At 44.3% G+C, this 24,073-nt stretch overlaps 1 protein-coding gene across 5 annotated transcripts in view; it reads right to left on the reverse strand.

The window, feature by feature from the left end:
* Positions 1 to 2,923: 2,923 nt before the first annotated feature.
* Positions 2,924 to 24,073, reverse strand: part of DLK2 (delta like non-canonical Notch ligand 2) — a 57,594-nt gene continuing 36,444 nt past the window's right edge. For all 5 annotated transcript variants that reach the window (XM_073628671.1, XM_073628674.1, XM_073628670.1 and 2 more), the window contains 6 exons: positions 13,722 to 13,835; positions 12,541 to 12,630; positions 12,322 to 12,385; positions 11,998 to 12,128; positions 10,580 to 10,724; positions 2,924 to 4,381 (listed from right to left, as the gene is read on the reverse strand). In XM_073628671.1, coding sequence (XP_073484772.1) covers positions 3,670 to 4,381; positions 10,580 to 10,724; positions 11,998 to 12,128; positions 12,322 to 12,385; positions 12,541 to 12,613 — 1,125 coding nt within the window. In that variant the 5' untranslated portion in view covers positions 12,614 to 12,630; positions 13,722 to 13,835 and the 3' untranslated portion in view covers positions 2,924 to 3,669. The remainder of the gene's footprint in view (positions 4,382 to 10,579; positions 10,725 to 11,997; positions 12,129 to 12,321; positions 12,386 to 12,540; positions 12,631 to 13,721; positions 13,836 to 24,073) is intronic.

The raw sequence follows: 24,073 nt of genomic DNA on the forward strand, positions 1-24,073 counted from the left end.
TCATGTCTGCAGTCTCTGACCATCTCTTGTATCATGCCCGCAGTCTCTGACCATCTCTTGTATCATATCTGCAATCTCTGACCATTTCATGTATCATGTCTGCAGTGTCTAACCATCTCCTGTATCATGTCTGCAGTCTCTGACCATCTTCTGTATCATGTCTGCAGTCTCTGACCATCTCCTGTATCATGTCGGCAGTCTCTGACCATCTTCTGTAAATTGTCTGCAGTCTCTGACCATCTTGTGTATCATGTCTGCAGTCTCTAAACCATCTTCTCTATAATGTCTGTAGTCTTTGACCATCTCCTATAATGTCTGTAGTCTCTGACCATCTCCTGTATCTAGTCTGCAGTCTCTGGCCATCTCCTGTATCATGTCTGCAGTCTCTGGCCATCTCCTGTATCATGTCTGCAGTCTCTGACCATCTTTTCTATCATGTCTGCAGTCTCTGACCATCTTCTGTATCATGTCTGCAGTCTCTGACCATCTCTTCTATAATGTCTGCAGTCTCTGACCATCTCCTCTATAATGTCTGTAGTCTTTGACCATCTCCTCTATAATGTCTGCAGTCTCTGACCATCTCCTGTATCATGTCTGCAGTCTCTGACCATCTCTTGTATCATGCCCACAGTCTCTGACCATCTCTTGTATCATATCTGCAATCTGACCATTTCATGTATTATGTCTGCAGTGTCTGACCATCTCCTGTATCATGTCTGCAGTCTCTGACCATCTCTTGTATCATGTCTGCAGTCTCTGACCATCTCCTACATCATGCCACACTTGAAGCCCCCCATATAAGGAAAGTTGACCACCACTGGTTTATGGGAAGAGTCTTATCCTAGCAGAGAGATCACCACTCCAAATCCATCTACAGCGAGAGACTAAAACCCTGGCAGAGATTACTGTTCCATCTATGGGGAGAGACGGTATCCATCTATGGGGAGAGACTCACTCCTGGCAGACAGATTACCATTCCATGTCTGTCTGCAGTGAGAGATTCAGTCTCAGCAGAGAGATTACCATTCAGTATCCATCTATGAGGAGAGACTAACACACTGCAGAGATACCACCATTACATGTCTGTCTATGGGGTGAGATTCAATCCTAACAAGGGGATCATGTTCATGTACAGAGAGAGGCTCACTCCCGTCAGAGAGATCACTGTTCCATGTTATCTATGGGGAGAAACTCACCCCTGGCAGAGAGATCACTGTACTGTGTCTGTCTACAAAGAGAGGATCACCTGCTGCAGAGAGATCACTATCCCTTGTCCGTCTGTGACAGTGGTCTGCAAACTGCGGCCCCTTACTTGCCTTTACCAGCCACTATTCCTTCCACTGACACCAACAATAAAGCACCATTTCTTCCCCTTGACACCTACAACAGGGCACTATTTCTTCCAATGACATCAATGATGGGGCACTATTCCTCCTACTGACACCAATGATAGGACACTAGTCCCCCCCACTGCCGCTAACAATAGGGCACTATTCCTCCTACTAACACCAATGATGGGGCACTATTTCCCCCCACTGACACCAATGTAGGGACACTATTCCTCCCACTGACTTCAATGTAGGGACACTATTCCTCAAACTGACACCAGCGATGGGGCACTATTCCTCCTCCTACTAACCACCACGTATGAGACATTGTTTACTCCCACTGACGCTGGGGCATATTCTACTCTCACTTCCCACAGTTCTGCCCTCCTAAAGTCTGAGGGACAGTAAACTGACACTTTGTTTATAAAGTTTGGAGACCTCTGGTCTGTGGGAAGAGACTCTCCCCAGCAGAGAGATCACAATTCCATATCCTTCTACAGGAAAAGATTCACTGCTGACATAGAACACCCTTCTGTGTCTGTCTGTAGGGAGAGAGTCACCCCCAGTGGAGAGATGCTACTACCAAGGGTGAAACTCTTGGAGGTCATATATGGGAGGAGAGATCACAAGGTGCCAATCACTAGATCACAGGAAATGTGTGAAGAGAGTAAAAATCCAGCACCAGGATGTCCTGGCATTAAAAATGTATATCTTTATTTAACCTATCAAACCATAAAAAGGAATCCGTTTCTAAAAGTTTACGCATTTCAGCCTCCTACATAGGCCTTAGTCATAATTATGACTAAGGCCTATATAGCAGACTGAAGCACGTCAATTTTTAGGAACTGATTCCTTTTTTAGTTTCATGGATTAAATAAAGATATACATTTTTAATGCCAAGACGTCCTGGTGCTGGATTTTTACTCTATTCATTGGATTTTGAACGTTCAGTACTGCGTGATTCCGGGCACAGATGTCTTGATCTTATTCTGTCTTTCCTTGTGGGATTTTGGGGTTGTAGTACTTCCTTTGTTGCTGTAGACTTTACAGGAAATGCACACATGGCAGAACAGCAGGGGCCAGTCCTCACACATTAGGACAACACCATCCTTCCCAGATCGAAGGATAACTTACCACAAATTTGTGGCAGTGTTGAATTGTAAGTCTGTTAACTTGCTGCACATTTTCACAGGCAAGTTGTACACTTGCAGAGCACTTGAAGCACAAGTTCTAGTTGACACTTTTGCAATTTGTAGCAAATTTGCACAGCAAGTCTGACAAGAGCAAAGTTGCAGTGGTGAGTCTACAGCAAGAGCTCTGCAAGTCTACAGCATGAAAATTCTGCCACAGTGACCCCCTGTGGTGGGATGACTATTGCACAACATAACTGAACCAGAGCTTGCAACAGACTTGCAGAATGTTTGCAAAGAAAGTTGATCTGGAGTCATGCAATGCAGACTTGCTGCAATTATGCAACAAACTTGTGAAGCCTGGCAAGTCTAGCAATAGCTTAGCAAGTCATTTTCAAACTTGCAGCTCAATTGCTTGCTATCTGGGTTTCCCCTTCTAATACTTATACACAACATTCCCAGACATTTTGTGTAAAGGGTGTTTACTATATATTGATCTGCAGAGGGCGCACTTCCCACATTATATTAACACCAGGCATCTGTTACTTATACACATAGCATAGTCCATAGTTCACAGAGGTAATGTTTTAAAGGGTGTATATTATAGACTGGTCAGCAGGGGGCGCTCCCATCCTGTTGTGACGATGGCAGTCATCTCCACGCTGCACAGAATCATTTACTATGACTCTTCAGGGTGAGCGCTCCGCATGTCATAGATCTCCAGAGATTGTAAGAAATGTGGCAAGCAGGTGACACTATGAACAATCCACATCCTGTTACTCTTCCCTTGAGATGTAGGTAGTTCCTAGCTCACATCCAGAGCACAGATACAGCATCTACATAGAACAGCTCCCATGCACAGATGCACATGTTGCATGCACTCATATAGTGTGCAGCAATGAGGGCCTGTCCTGGCTAGCCAGGCCTCTCCCCATCTTAGTGCCGACAGCCCAGGCCATTATGTAGTGACATGATACCAGTACAGAAGAATGGCAGTACCAAGGCATGTGTAAGGCAGGAGTTGGGCCCAAAGGGAACTTTAATACATAGGCCTTGTGTAGTCTTTATCTATCAAATGCACTGCGTATCCAAACCGAGATTTGGGCATCACAGCAGTACTTCTAAGGTACTAGGATGCCATTGCCCAACCTCAGGGCGTCCTGTCCATTTTAAAGGAACAGTCACAATAAGAATCCATTTACATTGATAGGTCACAGCTCCGTAGTTTTCCGGTTCTCCGGGGAAGTCCCATGGCACTGCTGATAGTGGGTTTTGGTATCTGCCGAAGAGTTACTACACCAGCCCGGCTGACCAGTGCCCCGAAGTCGGTACCAAAAGACCAGACCAACAGTGAGCAGAACCACCAGGCCAGTGATGACCCCAAAAACGATGACGATGATTAGTTGCAGTTCGCTCAGCCCGTGCTCCCGTTGGGTCACCACTTCCTTGACTGAGATTTTGAAGTGTCCAGCTTTGTCCACGGAAACTGGACTCCAGCGGCTTGTGCCAACTGTCCTTGTTGGCAGCGTCTGAGGCGTGGGATCCCTTGCTGATGTCCCGACCTGGTAGTCCCATGTGGACCTGGGAATTGAGATCTCACAGGACTTCCCGGTAAATCCCTCAGCACAGTAACACTCGTAGTCCCCAACACGGTCAAAGCACCGTCCTCCGTTCTGACATGGCTGCCCCACGCAGTCATTAATATTGACCGTGCAGAAACGTCCCTGGAAGCCGTAAGGACATTCGCATGAGAAGCGGTTCACCCCATCGATGCAGGTGGCTCCATTGGCACAAGGCCTCATCAAGCAATCGTCCACGTCTGTCTCGCACAATCTGCCGATATATCCAGCCAAGCAGCGGCAGGTGAACGCATCTGCAAATCCATTCTCGTCCTGGCAGGTGCCGCCGTTCTGACAGGGAAACCTGTGTGGAGAATAAATGGTATACCAGTGAGGATATTGGTGGTGTAATCCACAACCCCCCATCTCTACAAAAAAAACACCCGGATATGCCATTTCTTTCCTATCATAAAGCAGGGGTCGCCAAACTTTCTAAACGAAGGGCCAGTTTACTGTCCTTCAAACTTTAGGGGGGCCGGACTGTGGCAAGCAGGAGTAGAAAATGTCCTGGTGTCAGTGGGAGTGAATAATGCCCCATCTTTGGTATTAGTGGGAGGAAAAGATGTCCCATCATTGGTATCAGTGGGTGGAATTGTGCCCAATCACTGGTGTCTGTAGGAGGAATAGTGCCCCATCGTTGATGTCAGTGGGAGGAACTATGCCCAACTGCTGCCTATAGTAGGAGGAATAATGCCCCAAGGGCCGGATAAAATTAAGCAAAGGGCCACAGTTTGGAGACCACTGTTGTAAAGTATGACCCAACAGAGCAAGATCTCCAACCAGAAAGATTTGTACAGTGTTATTTTAAGTACTACAGCTCCTCTCCATTCCTTATTGTTGAATGCAGCCATATTTCACCATTTATGGCTGCATGGGGACCTCATTTACCCTCTACTCCTGAACGTGGCGATTCTTCATCCTTTGTGTCCAAATGCAGTCACTTTGCAACCTTAATGGGTTTTATAGCTGAATGCAGGCCATAAGTTGACAAGATCTGAAACAAATTGTCTTACAGTATACCTACAGCTATATGGAGCATCGGATCATATCTGGTAGGTGTTGTATTGGGATCTGTTGATATTTTAACCACTTAAGAACGGAGCCTCTTTTTTAGATGTGTTGTTAAGTTAAAAACATTTTTTTTTTTGCTAGACAATTACTTAGAACCCTCAAACATTATACATTTTTTTTTCTAACACCCTAGAGAATAAAATGGCGGTCGTTGCAATGCTTTCTGTCACGCCGTATTTGCGCGGTGGTCTTACAAGTGCGCTTTTTTTGGAAAAAATACACTTTTTTGAATTGAAAAAATAAGACAACGGTAAAGTTAGCCCAATTTTTTTTTTAAATTGTGAAAGATAATGTTTCACCGAGTAAATTGATACCTAACATGTCACTCTTCAAAATTGTGCCCCGCTCGTGGAATGGCGACAAACTTTTACGTTTAAAAACCTCCATAGGCGACATTTAAAAAATTCTACAGGTTGCATGTTTTGAGTTACAGAGGAGTCTAGGGCTAGAATTATTGCTCTCGCTCTACCGATCGCGGCGATACCTCACATGTGTGGTTTGAACACCGTTTTCATATGCGGACGCTACTCACATATGCGTTCACTTCTGCATGCGAGCTTGGCGGGACGGGGCGCATTTAACATTTTTTTTTCTTATTTAATTTACCTTTTATTTTTTATTTTTACACTGTTTTAAAATAAAAAATTGTGTCAATTTTATTCCTATTACAAGGAATGTAAACATTCCTTGTAATAGAAAAAAAGCATGACAGGACCTCTTAAATATGAGATCAGGGGGGTCAAAAAGACCTCAAATCTCATATTTACACTAAAATGCAATAAAGAAAAAAAAAAAAACGATTTAAAAAAAATGGCCCTTTAAGAGCTTTGGGCAGAAGTGACATTTTGACGTCGCTTCCGCCCTGCAGTGTCATGGAGATGGGTGGGGGCCATCTTCCGCTCACTCGTCTCCATGCACAGCCACCAATAGGACCGGATCGCCTCCGCCGCTGCCGACGGCTCCGGTAAGCGGCGGAGGGCACTGGTAAGCGGCGGACGTATATCGGCGTTCGGTGGTCGGCAAGTGGTTAATTAAGTGGCTGCTCTCTAAGATTCGGTGGGTCTGAAGAAAAGGTCTATGTATTACCAGTAGTAAGTTTAGCAGAGCGAAGGGAGCACCATTGTTAAAGCAGAACTTTACCCAGAATAACTTGATTAAAAATAATGTCCTTTAGCAAGGAACATACATTCCACATTAATAATTATGCTGCCAAAATTAGTTTGTGCTGTAAATTGCCTCCAGCATTGCTCCTGTTTCTTCTTGTCAGAAGCTTGCCATTTTGCCGAAGCCCAGAGCCCCTAAGCAGCAGTAAATCTTTAGGCTGTCAGCAGCTCGGCCCCTACAAATTCGGCACCGTGCCTAAAAATGGAGAGCAACTGAGCATGTGCAGAGCAGGGTGAGGCAGTGTATTACTGGATTTTAAACAGTATAGACACTTATTGTTAAAGTAGAACTATGGGCAAAACTTTTATTTTTTTAATTTTGGATTGAGTAAGAGATAGGGTTGTCACCTTTTCTTCAAGCCAAACCCAAACACTTTAGCAGCCTGGGACACCTTAGTAATGCGGTGTGCATAGCGTGCTGCATCGAATAGTGGGTGTGGCCAAATTGCTCTTGCTGACATCATCGCCCTGCCCAAGTGATGTTGAACCTGCCCCTAGACAGCCACCCGCAGCTCCTGGATAGCAACAGATTTGTGTATGACTATCTTGGTTACTTGAGGAGCCACAGCCTGGTCTGAATAATGTGTCCGGGTTTCAGTCTGCCTGAAACCCGGACACATAATTCAAAACCCGGACAGTCCGGGTCAATCCCGGACAGGTGGCAACCCTAGGCCCAGCTCTGCCCCCTTTCACTCCATGGCGGCTGCTGCTGTCTCAGCAGTGTGGCCAGTGGGGCACACAATGCCCCATTGTTGGTTTTAGTGGAAGGAATAGTGCCCCATCAAAGTCCTAAGTGGGAGGAATAGTGCCCCATCATTGGTGTCAGTGGAAGGAATGGCATCCCATCACTGGTGTTGGAGGAGAAATGCCCCAAGGGCCAGATAAAGGCAGGCAAAGTGGCAACCCTAGTAAGGGTGGGTTATAACCTCTGACATATTTTTTTTTGTTTCATCATTTGTGTCCCGTTGCAGAGATTTTGCTTCACTTCCTGTCCCATAGCCAAACAGGAAGTGAGAGGAAATCCCTGCAAATGGAAGAAATTGGTATTAGTGGGAGGAATAGATATCCCAAGTCACCAGAACTAGTGTCCCCATTGGAAGATTTCCCCCTCTATTACTTTTTTGGGGACAACCCAAAATTTGGGATTTTCTTTTACTTTCACTTTCAATGATAATTGTAAATGGGACAAATAACGAGAGCACAGACAGCAATAAAAACTGACGGGGTTCTGATCCATCTCCACTCTAGCCAAAACTTTAAAAAAAAAAAAAAGTTTTACCTTTAGTTATACTTTAATGTTTTACATGGCTATACCTGCAAAAGGGGCCATCCTGAATAGATGTAGCAGGACTTAAAGAGGAGCTCCAGGCTCCCCACAAAAAAATTAAAAGTCAGCAGCTACAAGAACACTTACATAGCTCCCAACTGTCCCTGATTTGGAGCAATGTCCCTCTGTCCCTCTTTCCTCCTCATTTGTCCCTCATTTTGGTCTGATCTATATAGTTGTATATAAATTGCACTTTTTATCTCTCAAAAAGTGTTTCCCAGCGCTAAACCTTTCATCTAATTTCTAAATAGTTGCATTTGTACATTTTAAATGCCAATATAAAGGAATAGTAGTGGCAAAAAAAAGCACTTGTGGATTTACAGAACCTCTTTTTTTTTTTGGTTAATTCTCCTTTATAGGAGTGTGACAGGGGGCATGTCCTATACCTACATACATTTGCTAGTAGGTGTCCCTCATTCCCATCTCAAAATGTTGGGAGGTATGACACTTACCGATCCAGGGATGTCCTCACCTGAACCCATACCTCCCAACTTTTCGAGATGGGAATGAGGGACACCTATCAGCAAACGTATGCAGGCATAGGACACACACCCCTGCCACGCCCCCTTAAAGGAGAACTTTACAAAAAAACAAGGTTGGTTAAACCCACGAGTGCTTTTTTTTACCACTACTACTCCTTTATATTGACTTTTGGTGATTACAAATGCAGCAATTTAGAAATCGGATGAAATGTTTAGCACTGCAAAACACCTTTTGATAGATAAAAAGTGCATTTTATATACATCTATATAGATCAGACCAAAATGAGGGACAAATGAGGAGGAAAGAGGGACAGAGGGACATTGCTCCAAATCAGGGACAGTCCCTCCAAACCAGGGACAGTTGGGAGCTATGCTTGAACCGATTCTCCAATTGGCTTCAGGTGCAGGCGGTGGCATCTCAAGTAAGGAAAACAGGAAGTGAAGCCTTTGCGGTTTCATAGCCGGTTTCCTGCTGTGCATGTGCGAGCCACGCTGCGCCTTGTGAATGGTACTGTAGTCTTCTGGGACCTGGGATGTGTCTTAGAAGACTGCGGGAGAACTTAGGGGGGCAAACTTCTGGCTGAGTCGGAAGAGAGAGCAGATACCTGACAAAACCAGGTGCCCCCCCCCCCCCCATAAAGTGCCAAATGTGGTAGTGGAGGGGGGGGGCAAACTTCTGGCTGAGCCGGAAGAGGAAGCAGATACCTGCCAAAACCAGGTGCCCCCTCCTCCCCCATCACCCCCCTCCACTACCACATTTGGCACTTTATGGGGATGCAAACAAGCGAAACCTTTGGGTGGAGCTCTGCTTTAATTTTCTGACTAAAGCTCCATTTCAAATATTTTTTGTCAAGAGTAAAAAAGAATATCCAATGCATTTCGGAGGGTTCTCCCTTTAATCTGGGCTTTTGCAGGTCTGTGTTTGAATAAAGTTGCACTGAGAGGGGCTACCCTGGAGTCGTTTCTATTGCATGGTTTAAAGACATGCTCTGGCCTAGCAGTCCTGGTGACTCCCCACCGAAAACACGTTGGCAATTCTTTTTTTTACTCTTATAACCAATACAATTTTTACTGCACACTAAACCATACTCCTGGCGGTCCTTTCATTCTAGCAAAATTAAAAAATGCTAGCTTGCACCCTAGAGAAGGCATGCTCACCCCCTGGTCCATAGGCAGAGTGTGGCTCCTGGAGCCATCTGATATAGCCCTTCAGGGTTGGGACAAGGGGTGGGCAGGAGGGGCAGGTGCCCTGGGCATTGTGGTTTCATGTTTGGTAAGGGGGTGCTGTGAGGAGATAGAGGGGGGAGAGGATTTGTGTTGGGAGGAGCAATTAGGGGAGGCGGCAGGGGGTAAGAATTGCAAAGAGTGGTGATTTAGGGGGATTTGTGTTGAGATGGGGAGGGGATAAGGATTTGTGCTAGAAGGATTTGGGGGCTTGTGTGCTAAAAGAGGTGAAATAGTGAAGGGGGGGGGGGGGGGGTTGTGCTAGGAGAGGACATTTGTGGGAACCAGTGACACTAATACAGTGATCCGTGCTAAAAATATGCAAAGCTCCCAACTGTCCCTGATTTTGTGATTTCGAGGGACTGTCCCTGATTTGGAGCAATGTCCCTCTGTCCCTCTTTCCTCCTCATTTGTCCCTCATTTTGGTCTGATCTATATAGTTGTATATAAAATGCACTTTTTATATCTCAAAAAGTGTTTCCCGGTGATAAACCTTTCATCCAAAATCTAAATTGCTGCATTTGTAAATTTCAAAAGCCAATATAAAGGAATAGTAGTGGTAAAAAAAAAGCCCTTGTGTGTTTAACAAATCTTTTTTTAGGTTAATTCTCCTTTAAGGGGGCGTGGTAGTGGGGCGTGTCCTATGCCTACATGCTTTTGCTAGTAGGTGTCCCTCGTTCCCATCTCAAAAAGTTGGGAAGTGTGAATGTGTACTGTCACTGTACTAATGACACTGGATGGGAAGGGGTTAAACATCTAAGGGGTTAAATGTGTGCCTAACAATGTGTTAATGTGTGTGCTGTGTACTGTTTTCACTAACAGGAGTAAAAACCGGAACATTGCTGCTATCAGAAGAGAGCCCCTTGTTTGCTTACAAGCACAGGCCAGTCTTCGGTAATTACCGGAGCTGATCGGAGGGTGATAGAGACCAATTAGCGTCCGTCACCCGCTGATTGGCTTGTGCTGCAGCGAATCGCAGGCAGGCCCAAGCACGCCCCCCTTCCTTAGTGGATCACATACTAGGCAGAGCGGCGGCCCTGCCGCAGTATATGAAATCTTCATTACACTATTCAAAATAAAAAATAAGTATGACATTTTGAACCATTTAATTTCATTGTGGCCCGCGACCGGTTACCAAATCACGCTCTTCAAAAAAGTTAAGCACCCCTGCTCTAGAGCCTCTGCATTTTGCTCATTCCCACATCACCCCCCCCCCCGCCCGTGGTATTCCGTACCCCTCCGCCTCGCAGGGTCCTCTTTTCAGCTCACAGTTCTTCCCATGGAAGAGTTCCGGGCAGTTACAGGCGTACTCTCCTTCTGCAGTGATGATACATTCGCCTCCATTCTGGCAGGGATCTGAGTGTTCACATAGGTGGAGGTCTGAGGAAAGAAAATGAGATGATCATTAAGGTCTCACATGATCTGCGGGTAATCTTCATCTTTCCTCAATAATAAAACCTAAAACCATCTCTGTATAGACAGAGCAGGGAATCCGCGCCACATATGGCAGTGGTGGCGTACTGGAAGATTTGGGATTTTACCTTTTTTTAAATTTTTTTATATATTTATTATTTATGAAAAAGCGTCATGCCCTGGGAACATGACAATAGACATTTGCAATACACGGTGATAATCCAAAATAGTATAGCTTAATACAATGGTACATCCATTTGTTCCATAATGCAAACTGCATAGTGAATACATTGACCCTGATAATTGAAGTCTGAATTTGATTGTAAGGGCAAGATGTCAGAAGGATGGTGCAACCCAGTTCATGAGTTTTGGGGGTTCAACTGGATGGAGGGATGTAGGAGGGGGTTAGGAGGTATTGGCAGATCAGGGAAAAATGGGGTAATGGGATAGCTAAGGTTTAGGTGAAAGCAAGAAAAGGAAAAGAAAGGAATGATGAGGTCCGTTGGCATGGAGCATAGGGTGAGTACATGGATTGAAAACTGTCTACAAGGGCGAGGTCCCAGGGTGGTGAAACCACTAGTGTTTCCCCACCTTTTGTGGCTATAATGGCCCCCGTTCTTCTAGGGAGGGATCTGAAATGAGTGGAAGCTCTGCTGATTTTATCATCCAATCATGTGCAAGCTAAAATGCTGTTTTTTATTTTCCTTGCCTGTCCCCCTCGGATCTACAGCGACTTTACTTCCAAGTGCACTTGCAGTGCAAAGTGGATTTTCCTTTTGTAAATAACCCCCATAGTCTATTAGGATATTTTTTTTCCTGTCATTTTAGTTGTTTAGTGGGTATGTATTGTGTTTGTGTGTATTAGTTTTGTTATAAATTGAAAAAAAATTCTTAATAAACAAATTATCTGATTAAAAAAAAAAAAAAAGAAAAAGGTGATCAGTAAGGTTGAGGCTCTATATAGGCCACATCAGTTCCTCCACATGAATCCATGTCTTAATGTAGCTGGCTTTGTACACAGGGGCACAGTCATGCTGCAAAAAAAAAATGGTATTCCCCAAACTGTCACCTCAGGGATGGAAGAGCCGATTGTCTAAGATGTCTTTGTATGTTGTAGCAATTGCATTACCCTTCACTTCCCACTCAATCAGCAGGATGGGGATTTGGAGACTCCAAGTGCCCTCTTTAGATTGCTGAGCATATTCCCAGCTTTAAGTCCATGAAAAGGAACTCTGCTCACCTCTGTCACAGAAATTGCCTGCCCAGCCGCTCTCACACATGCACTGCCAAGGTTGGTGGCACACCCCATGAACGCAGCCTGGCATCCTCACACAGTCTTCACAGTACGTGCCGTCCCAGCCAGGGTCACACCTGAGAGAGGTCAGAAAGGATTATTCCAGGGTCTGTTCACATTCCGAGGAGTCTCTGACTCTAAAATCCACCATACACAGGGAAAATCTGCCTGCAGTGCCCATTGGAAGCTTCCTATAATCCTATGGCAATGGTACAAAGAGAGTGGGCACTATCCATTTCATGGGGTCATCTTATAAATAGAAGGCCTCACCTGCACACTCCTTCCTCGTCACAGTGTCCGTGGTACAGGTCACAGCGCTCCGCACACTCGTCAGCTGTGGAGAACACAAAGATTAGTCTGGGTGCTCTTATCACATATGATTGGTCAGTGCTGAATTCAGGATCCTGCACTGGGTGATCATGGTGGGGTGACCCGTGCCAATCATAAGGATGGCACGCTAAGGGTGACAATAATGCATGGAGGTCTCACCTTTCACAGATGTCCAGTATGTGAATAAGACCCAACACAAGGCGGAGAGCAGGACTGGAGAGCAGCCGAGCATTGTCAGCACTGCAGGGGCTATAGGAAGATCAACAGTGTGATGTTACTGCCACACACACCACACGCTACACTCCAACATGCACCGCATGGTAAAGTGCGCAACACACACCGCACGGTACACTGCAACATGCACCGCATGGTAAAGTGCGCAACACACACCGCACGGTACACTGCAACATGCACCGCATGGTAAAGTGCGCAACACACACCGCACGGTACACTGCAACATGCACCACATGGTAAAGTGCACAACACTGGCACACACACCACACGTACACTGCAACATGCATCACATGGTAAAGTGCGCAACACTGCAACACACACCGCGCGTACACTGCAACATGCACCACATAGTAAACTGTGCAACACACACCACACGTACACTGCAACATGCACCGCATGGTAACGTACACAACACTGGCACACACACCACACGTATACTGCAACATGCATCACATGGTAAAGTGCGCAACACTGCAACACACACCGCGCGTACACTGCAACATGCACCACATAGTAAACTGTGCAACACACACCACATGGTAAAGTGCGCAACACACACCGCACTTACACTGCAACAAGCACTACATAGTAAACTGCGCAACACTAAAACACACACTGCATGGTACACTGCAACATGCATCACATGGTAAAGTGCGCAAGACTGAAACACACGCTGTATGGTACACTGCAACATGCACCACATGGTACATTGGAACATACACTGTATGGTACACTATGCCACACTAAAAAACACACGGCATGGTACACTGTGCCACTCCGCAATACACACTGCATTGTACATTGGAACATACACTGTATGGTACACTATGCCACACTGGAACACACACTGCATGGTACACTGTGCAACTCTGCAACACACTGCATGGTACAGTGCAACACACCGCATGGCACACTGTGCCACACTTTAACACACACTGCAGGGTACACTGTGCCACGCCACATAGTATACTGCACCACACTGCAATACACACCTATCAGTACTTTACCCAACACTGCAAAACAAACTGCACAAAAGACTGTGCCACACTGTACATACACAACACTGCAGTCACTATATCCACACACTTCAATATGTATTCCCATACCTGCCTACAGTGGAAGGGCCGGCTAGCTGTACAGCTGTCTATGGGTAGAGGAGAAAAGTTGGCTTCATCCTGAAGAGAGGAGAGTCCATCAGAGCAGAAGAGTGCGATCTTCACCTGTGGAGACATCAGTTGTAGAGGTGACACCATTGGATGTGACAATCCTGGAGAGATACCAGGACCGGTGCTGCTAAGCTGAATGATGGAATAAGATCAGTTGCCCTATAATAGCAAACTCAACACAGAAACTGCAAGAAAATAACTGGATGATATTCCTAGCAACTAAACACCATCCTTATATTTAAGTCTTTGAAATTAATCCAAATATCCTTTGGGGTGGGGAAAGGATCTTTTTGCTTTTTGAGGCAAAATTGACCACATTTTCCTCAAAATGGTTTTATCCTTGATAACAATGTATCCTGTGTACATCCTCTGCCCCACCAGCCAGCAGCATGGGTCTCTGTGCCCAGTCTTTGGAACTACAATCCTCACCAGTGTTCCTACAAGGAGGATTGAGTTTTGCTTGGAGATTCTCCCTCAGGTTTGTCCCATTACTGACTGCTGATATGCAAATACTGTAGATATTTAAACTAAAGTACTGAACTGACCGGCAAAGTGTGGCCCAAAAAGAGACTATAGACAGGGCAAGAAGTGCTCAGGCAGAGCCATTGCATTGCAGGTGGCAGATAAATAGTAGTAGTTTACCAAGCCAACATTTCCTTCCCCATTCACAGACCAACCTGTCCTATCCACAGACCCGTCTTTCCTTTTCCATCCTTATAACCACCTTTCCCCCCTCTTTCACAGAACTGCATCTCCCCCCCCCCCCACCACCACCACCACCACCATCTACAGGCCTACTATTCCTCTTCTATTCACAGGCATACCTTTCCTCCCCTATCCACACACCCACCTTTCCTCTCTATCCATAGACCCGCCTTTCCTCTTCCACCCACAGATCAACCTTCCTTCTCCTATCCACAGACCCACCTTTCCTCTCCATCCTCAGACCCACCTTTCCTCTCCTATTCACAAAATGGCCTTTCCTTCCCATCCACAGAGCCACCTTTCATCTCTAACTACAGACTCACCTTTCCTCTCCCCCCTATGGACCCTTCTTTCCTCCCCCACCCACCTTCTCCTCCTCCTATCCACAAACCCACCTTTCCCTCCATACATAAACTAACCTCTCCCTCCATCTATATACTCACCTTTCCTCTCCCACCCACAGACCCATCTTCCCTCTCCTATTCACAGAACCACCTTTCGTCTTCCTCCTATGGGCTCACCTTCCTTCTATCTACAGACCCACCTTTCCCCCCTCTCCACAGACCCAACTTTCCTCCCTATCCACAGACTCACCTTTCCTCTTCCCCCTATGGGCCCACCTTCCTTCTATCCACAGACTCACCTTTCCTCTTCCCCCTATGGGCCCACCTTCCTTCTATCCACAGACCCACCATCCCTCCCTCATCCACAGACTCACCTTTCCTCTTCCCCCTATGGGCCCACCTTCCTTCTATCCACAGACCCACCATCTCTCCCTCATCCACAGACCCACCTTTCCTCCCTCATCCACAGACCCACCTTTCCTCCCTCATCCACAGGCCCACCTTTCCTCTGCTATCCGCAGTCGCCCTTCCTCTCCTGTGTATATATGTGCAGGGGTGGGTGACGCCGCCTATCACCTGGAGAGTGACCTCCAGTGATGAAGTACAGTTAAAAGTGCAAGTCCTAGTTGGACCACTTTTTGGTGTAAGCTAGAACTAAATTATATGTGATATTACTTGACACTACCTATCCCCTTTGGTTAACGAGGGAGAGAAAAGGGGAATCGTTTGTGCAGATTGATCTCAAAAGCCCGTGTTAAGGTGCTCATATATAAAGGTAACTTGAACCTCCACATTTATATACAAAAGTGCATATTACATTCAAAAATTCATACAGAGTATATTAAAGTAGTGAAAAGTAAACCGAAAATAAATTTAAATGTCTCGTGAGTTCATCAATGAAATAGCTAAATAAAGTCTTTTGTGCAAAACAATCCTAAATTAAAAGTATATAAATTCAGTCTGTTGTGCTAATTGCACGTGAGACAATCCATATTGACTTGTGCAAATTCCTGTGTAAACAGCACGTGGTGACGTTTCGTACTCCCCTCCAGTTCCCCACTCACCAGATTCCCATACCCCTGCAGGGGGTGAACCGCATAAGGTGGGGGGGGAGGTTTTGCTGGAGCTGTCTTCCCCCTTACTGAATCCGACCATAGGGTGTCCTAAAAGTATGTTCCTGCTGGGGATGAGCGATGATGAATGTGGCTGACAGATCCTGGATGGTCGCCTTCTCCGTGGCACTTCAGGCCCACCTGTGGTATCCTTTTGAAGTAGCTGTTTGTTTCAATGTTTCCAGACTGATCCCTGAATGGGAGGGTCTGCAATTATAATATATGAAGGGGAGCGCGAACGTCACCTCGTGCTGTTTACACAGGAATTTGCACAAGTCACTTTGGATTGCCTCACCTGCAATTAGCACAACAGACTGAATTTATATACTTTTAATTTACGATTGTTTTGCACAAAAGACTTTATTTTTATTTTATTTTTTAAATCAAAAGGTTTTTATTGCTCAAGAAACACAAAACATCATCATACATGTAAGACATTGCATTTTGTAACGTCAATTAGAAATCAGTTACACAACCATTAGTCACAACTTACTGTATACAAATGAAGATACACAGTTCGTAGTAAAGAGGTTATTAACGACTTAAGGACCAGCCTCGTTTTGGATTTTAGGTGTTTACATGTTTAAAACAGGTTTTTTTTTGCTAGAAAATTACTTAGAACCCCCAAACATTATATATTGTTTTTTTCTAACACCCTAGAGAATAAAATGGCGGTCATTGCAATACTTTTTTTCACACCGTATTTGCACAGCGGTCTTACAAGCGTGCTTTTTTTGGGAAAAAATTCACTTTTTTGAATAAAAAAATAAGACAACAGTAAAGTTAGCCCAATTTTTTTTATTAATTGTGAAAGATAATGTTACGCCGAGTAAATTGATACCCAACATGTCACGCTTCAAAATTGCGCCCGCTCGTGGAATGGCGTCAAACTTTTACCCTCAAAAAGCTCCATAGGCGACGTTTAAAAAATTTTACAGGTTGCATGTTTTGCGTTACAGAGGAAGTCTAGGGCTAGAATTATTGCTCTCGCTCTAACGATCGCGGCGATACCTCACATGTGTGGTTTGACCACCGTTTTCATATGCGGACGCTACTCACGTATGCGTTCGCTTCTGCGCGCAAGCTCATCGGGATGGGGGTTTTTTAAAAAAAAAAATATATATATATATATATATATATATATATATATATATATATATATATATATATATTTTTATTATTTATTTTACATGATTTTATTTATTTTTACACTGTTTTTTTTTTTTGTTTTTTTTTTAAATTGTTTCACTTTTATTCCTATTACAAGGAATGTAAACATCCCTTGTAATAGAAAAAAGCATGACAGGGCCTCTTAAATATGAGATCTGGGGGTCAAAAAGACACTAAAATGCAATAAAAAAAAAAGTAATTTAAAAAAATGACATTGAAAAAAATGTGCCTTTAAGACGTATGGGCGGAAGTGACGTTTTGACGTCGCTTCCGCCCTACAGTGTCATGGAGACGAGTGGGCGCCATCTTAGCCTCACTTGTCTCCAGGCACAGCAGGGACACAGACGCGATCGCCTCCGCCGCTACCGATGGCTCCGGTAAGCGGCGGAAGGCACCGGATCGCAGCGGGAGGGGGGGCCTTCTCCCGCCACCGATAAAAGTGATCTCGCGGCGAATCCGCCGCAGAGACCACTTTTATCTCAAAGCCGCACGCCGCACGAAAACGGTGATACCGGGGTTATGGCAGCTAGCTGCTGCCATAACAACAATATCCGCCGCCAAACTTTCGACGTACATCGGCGTGCGGTGGTCGGCAAGTGGTTAAATCATTTTTACCCGACATGTCCTTTCAATCTCTTGCCATTTAGTCAATAATCCTAGCATCTACACCTCTGCCCAAAAGACTTTATTGAACTATTTCATTGATGAACTCACCAGACATTTACATTTATTTTCAGTTTACTTACCGTAATAACTTTGTATGAATTTTTGAATGTAATATGCACTTTTGTATATAAGTGTGGAGGTTCAAGTTACCTTAACACGGGCTTTTGAGATCAATCTGCACAAACGATTCCCCTTTTCTCTCCCTTGTTAACCAAAGGGGATAGGTAGTGTCACGTAATATCACATATAATTTAGTCCTAGCTTACACCACAAAGTGGTCCAACTAGGACTTGCACTTTTAACTGTAATGCCGCGTACACACGATCGCACTTCTCGCCGGAAAAAGATAGGACGGCTTTTCCGACAGGATTCCGCTCAAGTTTGCCTTGCATACACAACAGTCACGCAAAAGTTTGCTGAACTTGAGACCATCAAGAACGCGGTGACGTACAACACTACGAGGAGCCGAGAAAATTAAGTCCAATGCGTCAAATTGTTTCCGAGCATGCGTAGGGATTTTGCGCGTCGGCATTGCCACAGACGATCGCATTTTCGGATAGGAACTTTTCCTGACCTGAAAAATTAAGAACATGCTCTCAGTCTTTTGCTGGCTGGAATTCGGCCAGCAAAAGTCCGATGGAGCATAACACACGGTCGCATTTTCCGACGAAAAACTCTCGGGGCCGAAATTCCGATCGTGTGTACGCGGCATTAGTCATCACTGGAGGTCCAGGTGATAGGCAGCGCCACCCCTGCACATATATACACATTTTTTTTCTGGTGCTTCACTTGTGAAGCTCCTAGGGGAGGCAGAAGCCTAGCCTTACCTAAGTACCTACCATTTATAAAGCCCTTCCTCTCCTATCTACATACCTCCAAACATTTTGAGATGGGAATGAGGGACACCTACTAACAAATGTATGTAGGCATAGGACACGCCCCCTGCCACACCCCCTTAATGGAGAATTAACCAAAAAAAGAAAGGTTATTTAAATCCACAAGGACTTTTTTTTTACCTCTACTATTCCTTTATATTGCTTTAAAAATGTACAAATGCAGCAATTTAGAAATCGGATGAAAGGTTTAGCGCTGGGAAACACTTTTTGAAAGATAAAAAGTGCATTTTATATACAACTATATAGATCAGACCAAAATGAGGGACAAATGAGGAGGAATGAGGGACAGAGGGACAAATGAGGGGGATTGACTATATGGATTGTATGAGGGGGAATGAGGGACAGAGGGACATCGCTCCAAATTAGGGACAATCCCTCCAAATCAGGGACAGTTGGGAGCTATGTATCTACAGACTCACTTTTCCTCTCCCATCCACACACCCACCTTTTCTCCACCGTCTGTACACCCAGGACCAGTGCAACCACTAGGCAAACTAGGCAGCGGCCTAGGGCGCACCTTTCGTACCCCATCAATAGACCGGGCCTTTCCTCCCTTGTCCTCAGGACTGAGTTTTCTCACCTGTTCATGGATCCATCTTTTTTTTTTTATAGCACACTAATCTACTTTATACTGCAGGCTTCCACCCATCAAGTGACACCAAGAGTGGACACAAATGCAAAATTTTAATTCAAGTATGGGGGCAGTTCAGGTGCATAGATGGTAAAATGTATATACAGGTCAGGTGTGCGGTACAAAGGAAGAAGTTCAGATACAGTATCTCACAAAAGTAAGTACACCCCTCACATTTCTGTAAATATTTTCTTCTCTCTTTTCATGTGACAACACTGAAGAAATGACACTTTGCTACAATGTAAAGTAGTGAGTGTACAGCTTGTATAACAGTGTAAATTTGCTGTCCCCTCAAAATAACTCAACACAGCCATTAATGTCTAAACCGCTGGCAACAAAAGTGAGTACACCCCTAAGTGAAAATGTCCAAATTGGGCCCAATTGGTTATTTTTATTATATGCCTGGTGCCATGTGACTCGTTAGTGTTACAAGGTCTCAGGTATGAATGGGGAGCAGGTGTGTTAAATTTGGTGTTATCGCTCTCACTCTCTCATACTGGTCACTGGAAGTTCAACATGGCACCTCATGGCAAAGAACTCTTGAGTATCTAAACAAAACAAAAAAAAATAATTGTTGCTCTACATAAAGATGTCCTAGGCTATAAGAAGATTGCCAAGACCCTGAAACTGAGCTGCAGCACGGTGGCCAAGACCATACAGCGGTTTAACAGGACAGGTTCCACTCAGAACAGGCCTCACCATGGTCGACCAAAGAAGTTGAGGTCACGTGCTCAGCGTCATATCCAGAGGTTGTCTTTGGGAAATAGACGTATGAGTGCTGCCAGTATTGCTGCAGAGGTTGTAGGGGTGGGGGGGTCAGCCTGTCAGTGCTCAGACCATACACCGCACACTGCATCAAATTGGTCTGCATGGCTGTCGTCCCAGAAGGAAGCCTCTTCTAAAGATGATGCACAAGAAAGCCCGCAAACAGTTTACTGAAGACAAGCAGACTAAGGACATGGATTACTGGAACCAGTAATCGACCACTGCCTTGCTAAAGAAGCTGAGGGTAAAGGTGATGGACTGGCCAAGCATGTCTCCAGACCTAAACCCTATTGATCATCTGTGGGGCATCCTCAAACGGAAGGTGGAGGAGCGCAAGGTCTCTAACATCCACCAGCTCCGTGATGTCATCATGGAGGAGGGGAAGAGGACTCCGGTGACAACCTGTGAAGCTCTGGTGACCTCCATGCCCAAGAGGGTTAAGGCAGTGCTGGAAAATAATGGTGGCCACACAAAATATTGACACTTTGGGCCCAATTTGGACAGATTCACTTAGGGGTGTACTAACTTTTGTTGCCGGCGGTTTAGACATTAATGGCTGTGTGTTGAGTTATTTTGAGGGGACAGCAAATTTACACTGTTATACAAGCTGTACACTCACTACTTTACATTGTAGCAAAGTGTCATTTCTTCAGTGTTGTCACATGAAAAGATATAATAAAATATTTACAAAAATGTGAGGAGTGTACTCACTTTTGTGAGATACTGTATATATCTATATATCTAGATATAGATATATATCTATATCTATATAGATATAGATATATATCTATATCTAGATATATAGATATAGATATATAGATATACAAGTGTGTAATATGAAGAGGGTGTATAAATAGCTAAACACACAGGTGTGCAGTACAAAGGAGGTAGTTAAGGTGTATACAAAGTAAATATAGATATACAGGCGTGTGATATGGAGAGCTTAGTGCAGATGTATACTAGGGGTCGACCGATATCGTTTTTTCAGGGCCGATACCGATTTTCGGCCGCCTTTCAGGCCCTTAGCCGATAACAGGTGCCGCCGATACTCTAGACATTTAAAGTTTTGAAAAATCAATACAATTTCTACAAAACTTTGGTATAAACTGAACATGTTTATTAAGATTTTAAACATTAAAAGTAAACAACTGGGAAAAATAAACTGCTTGAAAAATAATGGTTTATTAAATGGCTTTCCAAAAAATTTAAAATGGCATAAATGCCTATAAACTGCACACTGATCAATATCGGTAAGTTTCTGATACTGATTGTTTGAAAATTTGCAAATATCGGCTCTAATAATCAGCCGCTCCGCTAATCGGTCGACCCCTAATGTACTGTATACATAATAAATATAGATACAGAAAGGTGTAGTATAGAGGGAAAGTTAGGGTGTATACAAAGTAAATACAGGTGTGCAATATGGATGGTGTATATTTAGTAAATATAGATATACAGGTACAGTATAAAGCTCAATATGAAGGGGGCAGTATGGAGGGGGTGTTCATGTAAATATTCAGGTGTAGAGTATGAAGAGGGCAGGTCAGGTGTATATATATATATATATATATATATATATATATATACAGGTGCACAGTATATAGGGGCGGGTCAGGTGTATATATAGGTAATAATACAGATGTACAGTTTGGAGGGGGTAAATTAGGTGGATATATTATTAAGTATATAGGTATGTAGCACTGAAAGGGCAGGTCAGATGTATATATAGGTAAATATACAGGTGTACAGTATGAAGAGGGCAGGTCAGCTGTTCATACAGTGCCTTGAAAAAGTATTCACACCCCTTGAAATTTTCCACATTTTGTCATGTTACAACCAAAAATGTAAATGTATTTTATTTGGATTTTATGTGATAGACCAACACAAAGTGGCTCATAATTGTGAAGCGGAAGGAAAATGATAAATGCTTTTCAAATTTTTTTACAAATAAATATCTGAAAAGTGTGGTGTACATTTGTATTCAGCCCCCTTTACTCTGATACCCCTAACTAAAATCTAGTGGAACCAATTGCCTTAAGAAGTCCCCTAATTAGTAACTAGACTCCAACTGTATGTAATTTAATCTTGGTATGAATACAGCTGTTCCGTGAAGCCCTCAGAGGTTTATTAGAGAACCCTAATGAACAAACAGTATCATAAAGGCCAAGGAACACACCAGACAGGTCAGGGATAAAGTTGTGGAGACATTTAAAGCAGGATCAGGTTATAAAAAAAATATCCCAAGCTTTGAACATCTCACTGAGCTCTGTTCAATCCATCATCCGAAAATGTAAAGAGTATGGCACAACTGCAAACCTGCCAGGACATGGCCGTCCACCTAAACTGACCGGCCGGGCAATGAGAACATTCATCAGAGAAGAGCCAAGAGGCCCATGATAACTCTGGAGGAGCTGCAGAGATCCACAGCTCAGGTGGGAGAATCTGTCCACAGGACAACTATTAGTCGTGCACTCCACAAATCTGGCCTTTATGGAAGAGTGACAAGAAGAAAGTCATAAGAAGTCCGGTTTGCAGTTTGCGAGAAGCCATGTGGAGGACACAGCAAACATGTGGAAGAAGGTGCTCTGGTCAGATGAGACCAAAAGTGAACTTTTTGGCCTAAAAGCAAAACACTATGTGTGGCGGAAAACTAACACTGCACAACACCCTGAACACACCATCCCCACTGTGAAACATGGTGGTGGCAGCATCATGTGGTGGGGATGCTTTTCTTCAGCAGGGACAGGGAAGCTGGTCAGAGTTGATGGGAAGATGGATGGAGACAAATACAGGGCAATCTTAGAAGAAAACCTGTTAGAGTCTGCAAAAGACTTGAGACAGGGGGGAGGTTCACCTTCCAGCAGGACAACGACCCTAAACATACAGCCAGAGCTACAACGGAATGGTGAAGATCAAAGCATATTCATGTGTTATTATGTGTTACTCCCACACTTTTCACATATTTATTTGTAAAACATTTTTAAAAAATGTATCATTTTCCTTCCACTTCACAATTATGTGCCACTTTGTGTTGGTCTATCACATGAAATCCCAATAAAATACATTTACGTTTTTTTGGTTGTAAAATGACAAAATGTGGTAAATTTCAAGGCACTGTATAGGTAAAGATACAGGTGTACTGTATGAATGGGGCAGGTCAGGTGTATATATAGGTAAATATACAGGTGTACTGTATGAATGGGGCAGGTCAGGTGTATATATAGGTAAATATACAGGTGTACTGTATGAATGGGGCAGGTCAGGTGTATATATAGGTAAATATACAGGTGTACTGTATGAATGGGGCAGGTCAGGTGTATATATAGGTAAATATACATGTGTACTGTATGAATGGGGGAGGTCAGGTGTATATATAGGTAAATATACAGGTGTACTATATGAATGGGGCAGGTCAGGTGTATATATTAATACATCTATAGGTGTGTAGTATGAAGAGGGCAGGTCAGGTGTACATACAGGTAAATGTGCAGTTTCTGGGATATCGGAGGAAAAGGACCATTATAATCGTCTTCTCAGCTGACATTGTTGCACAGAGGTGAGGACAGATTTTGGCTTGTAGTTTGGCAGATTGTGGGAGGACAAATATGAATGTGTTCTCTTCATCTTGTCTGTCAGCAGGCACTGTGAGAACGTTGTTTGGGATTCCCATCCGGCTCGCGGTGGGATTCCCTCACACACATACCTGGACATTGTAATGACACATTATCTGAGCTCAGGTCAGTTCCCCGGGGAGGACAGAAGCTGACATCTGTCTGTGACTGCTGACAGCAGATGCTAACTGACCATTATGTGATGACAGAAGAGGAGGCCCATTATCTGGGGACACAGCACACAGACGCCAAGCCAAAGTGGGGAGGAAGGAGACTCACTGACAGCCTCATAAATGGGGAAGAGCCATGAATGGAGGGAAGCATGGCCGGGGCTCACTGTGCATGAGACGTGCAGTCACAAAGGATGCTGTCCTTAGGGGGGCTGGATGGCT

The sequence above is a fragment of the Aquarana catesbeiana genome, linkage group LG04 (assembly GCF_042186555.1).
Source record: "Aquarana catesbeiana isolate 2022-GZ linkage group LG04, ASM4218655v1, whole genome shotgun sequence".
NCBI classification, from domain to species: Eukaryota; Metazoa; Chordata; class Amphibia; order Anura; family Ranidae; genus Aquarana; species Aquarana catesbeiana.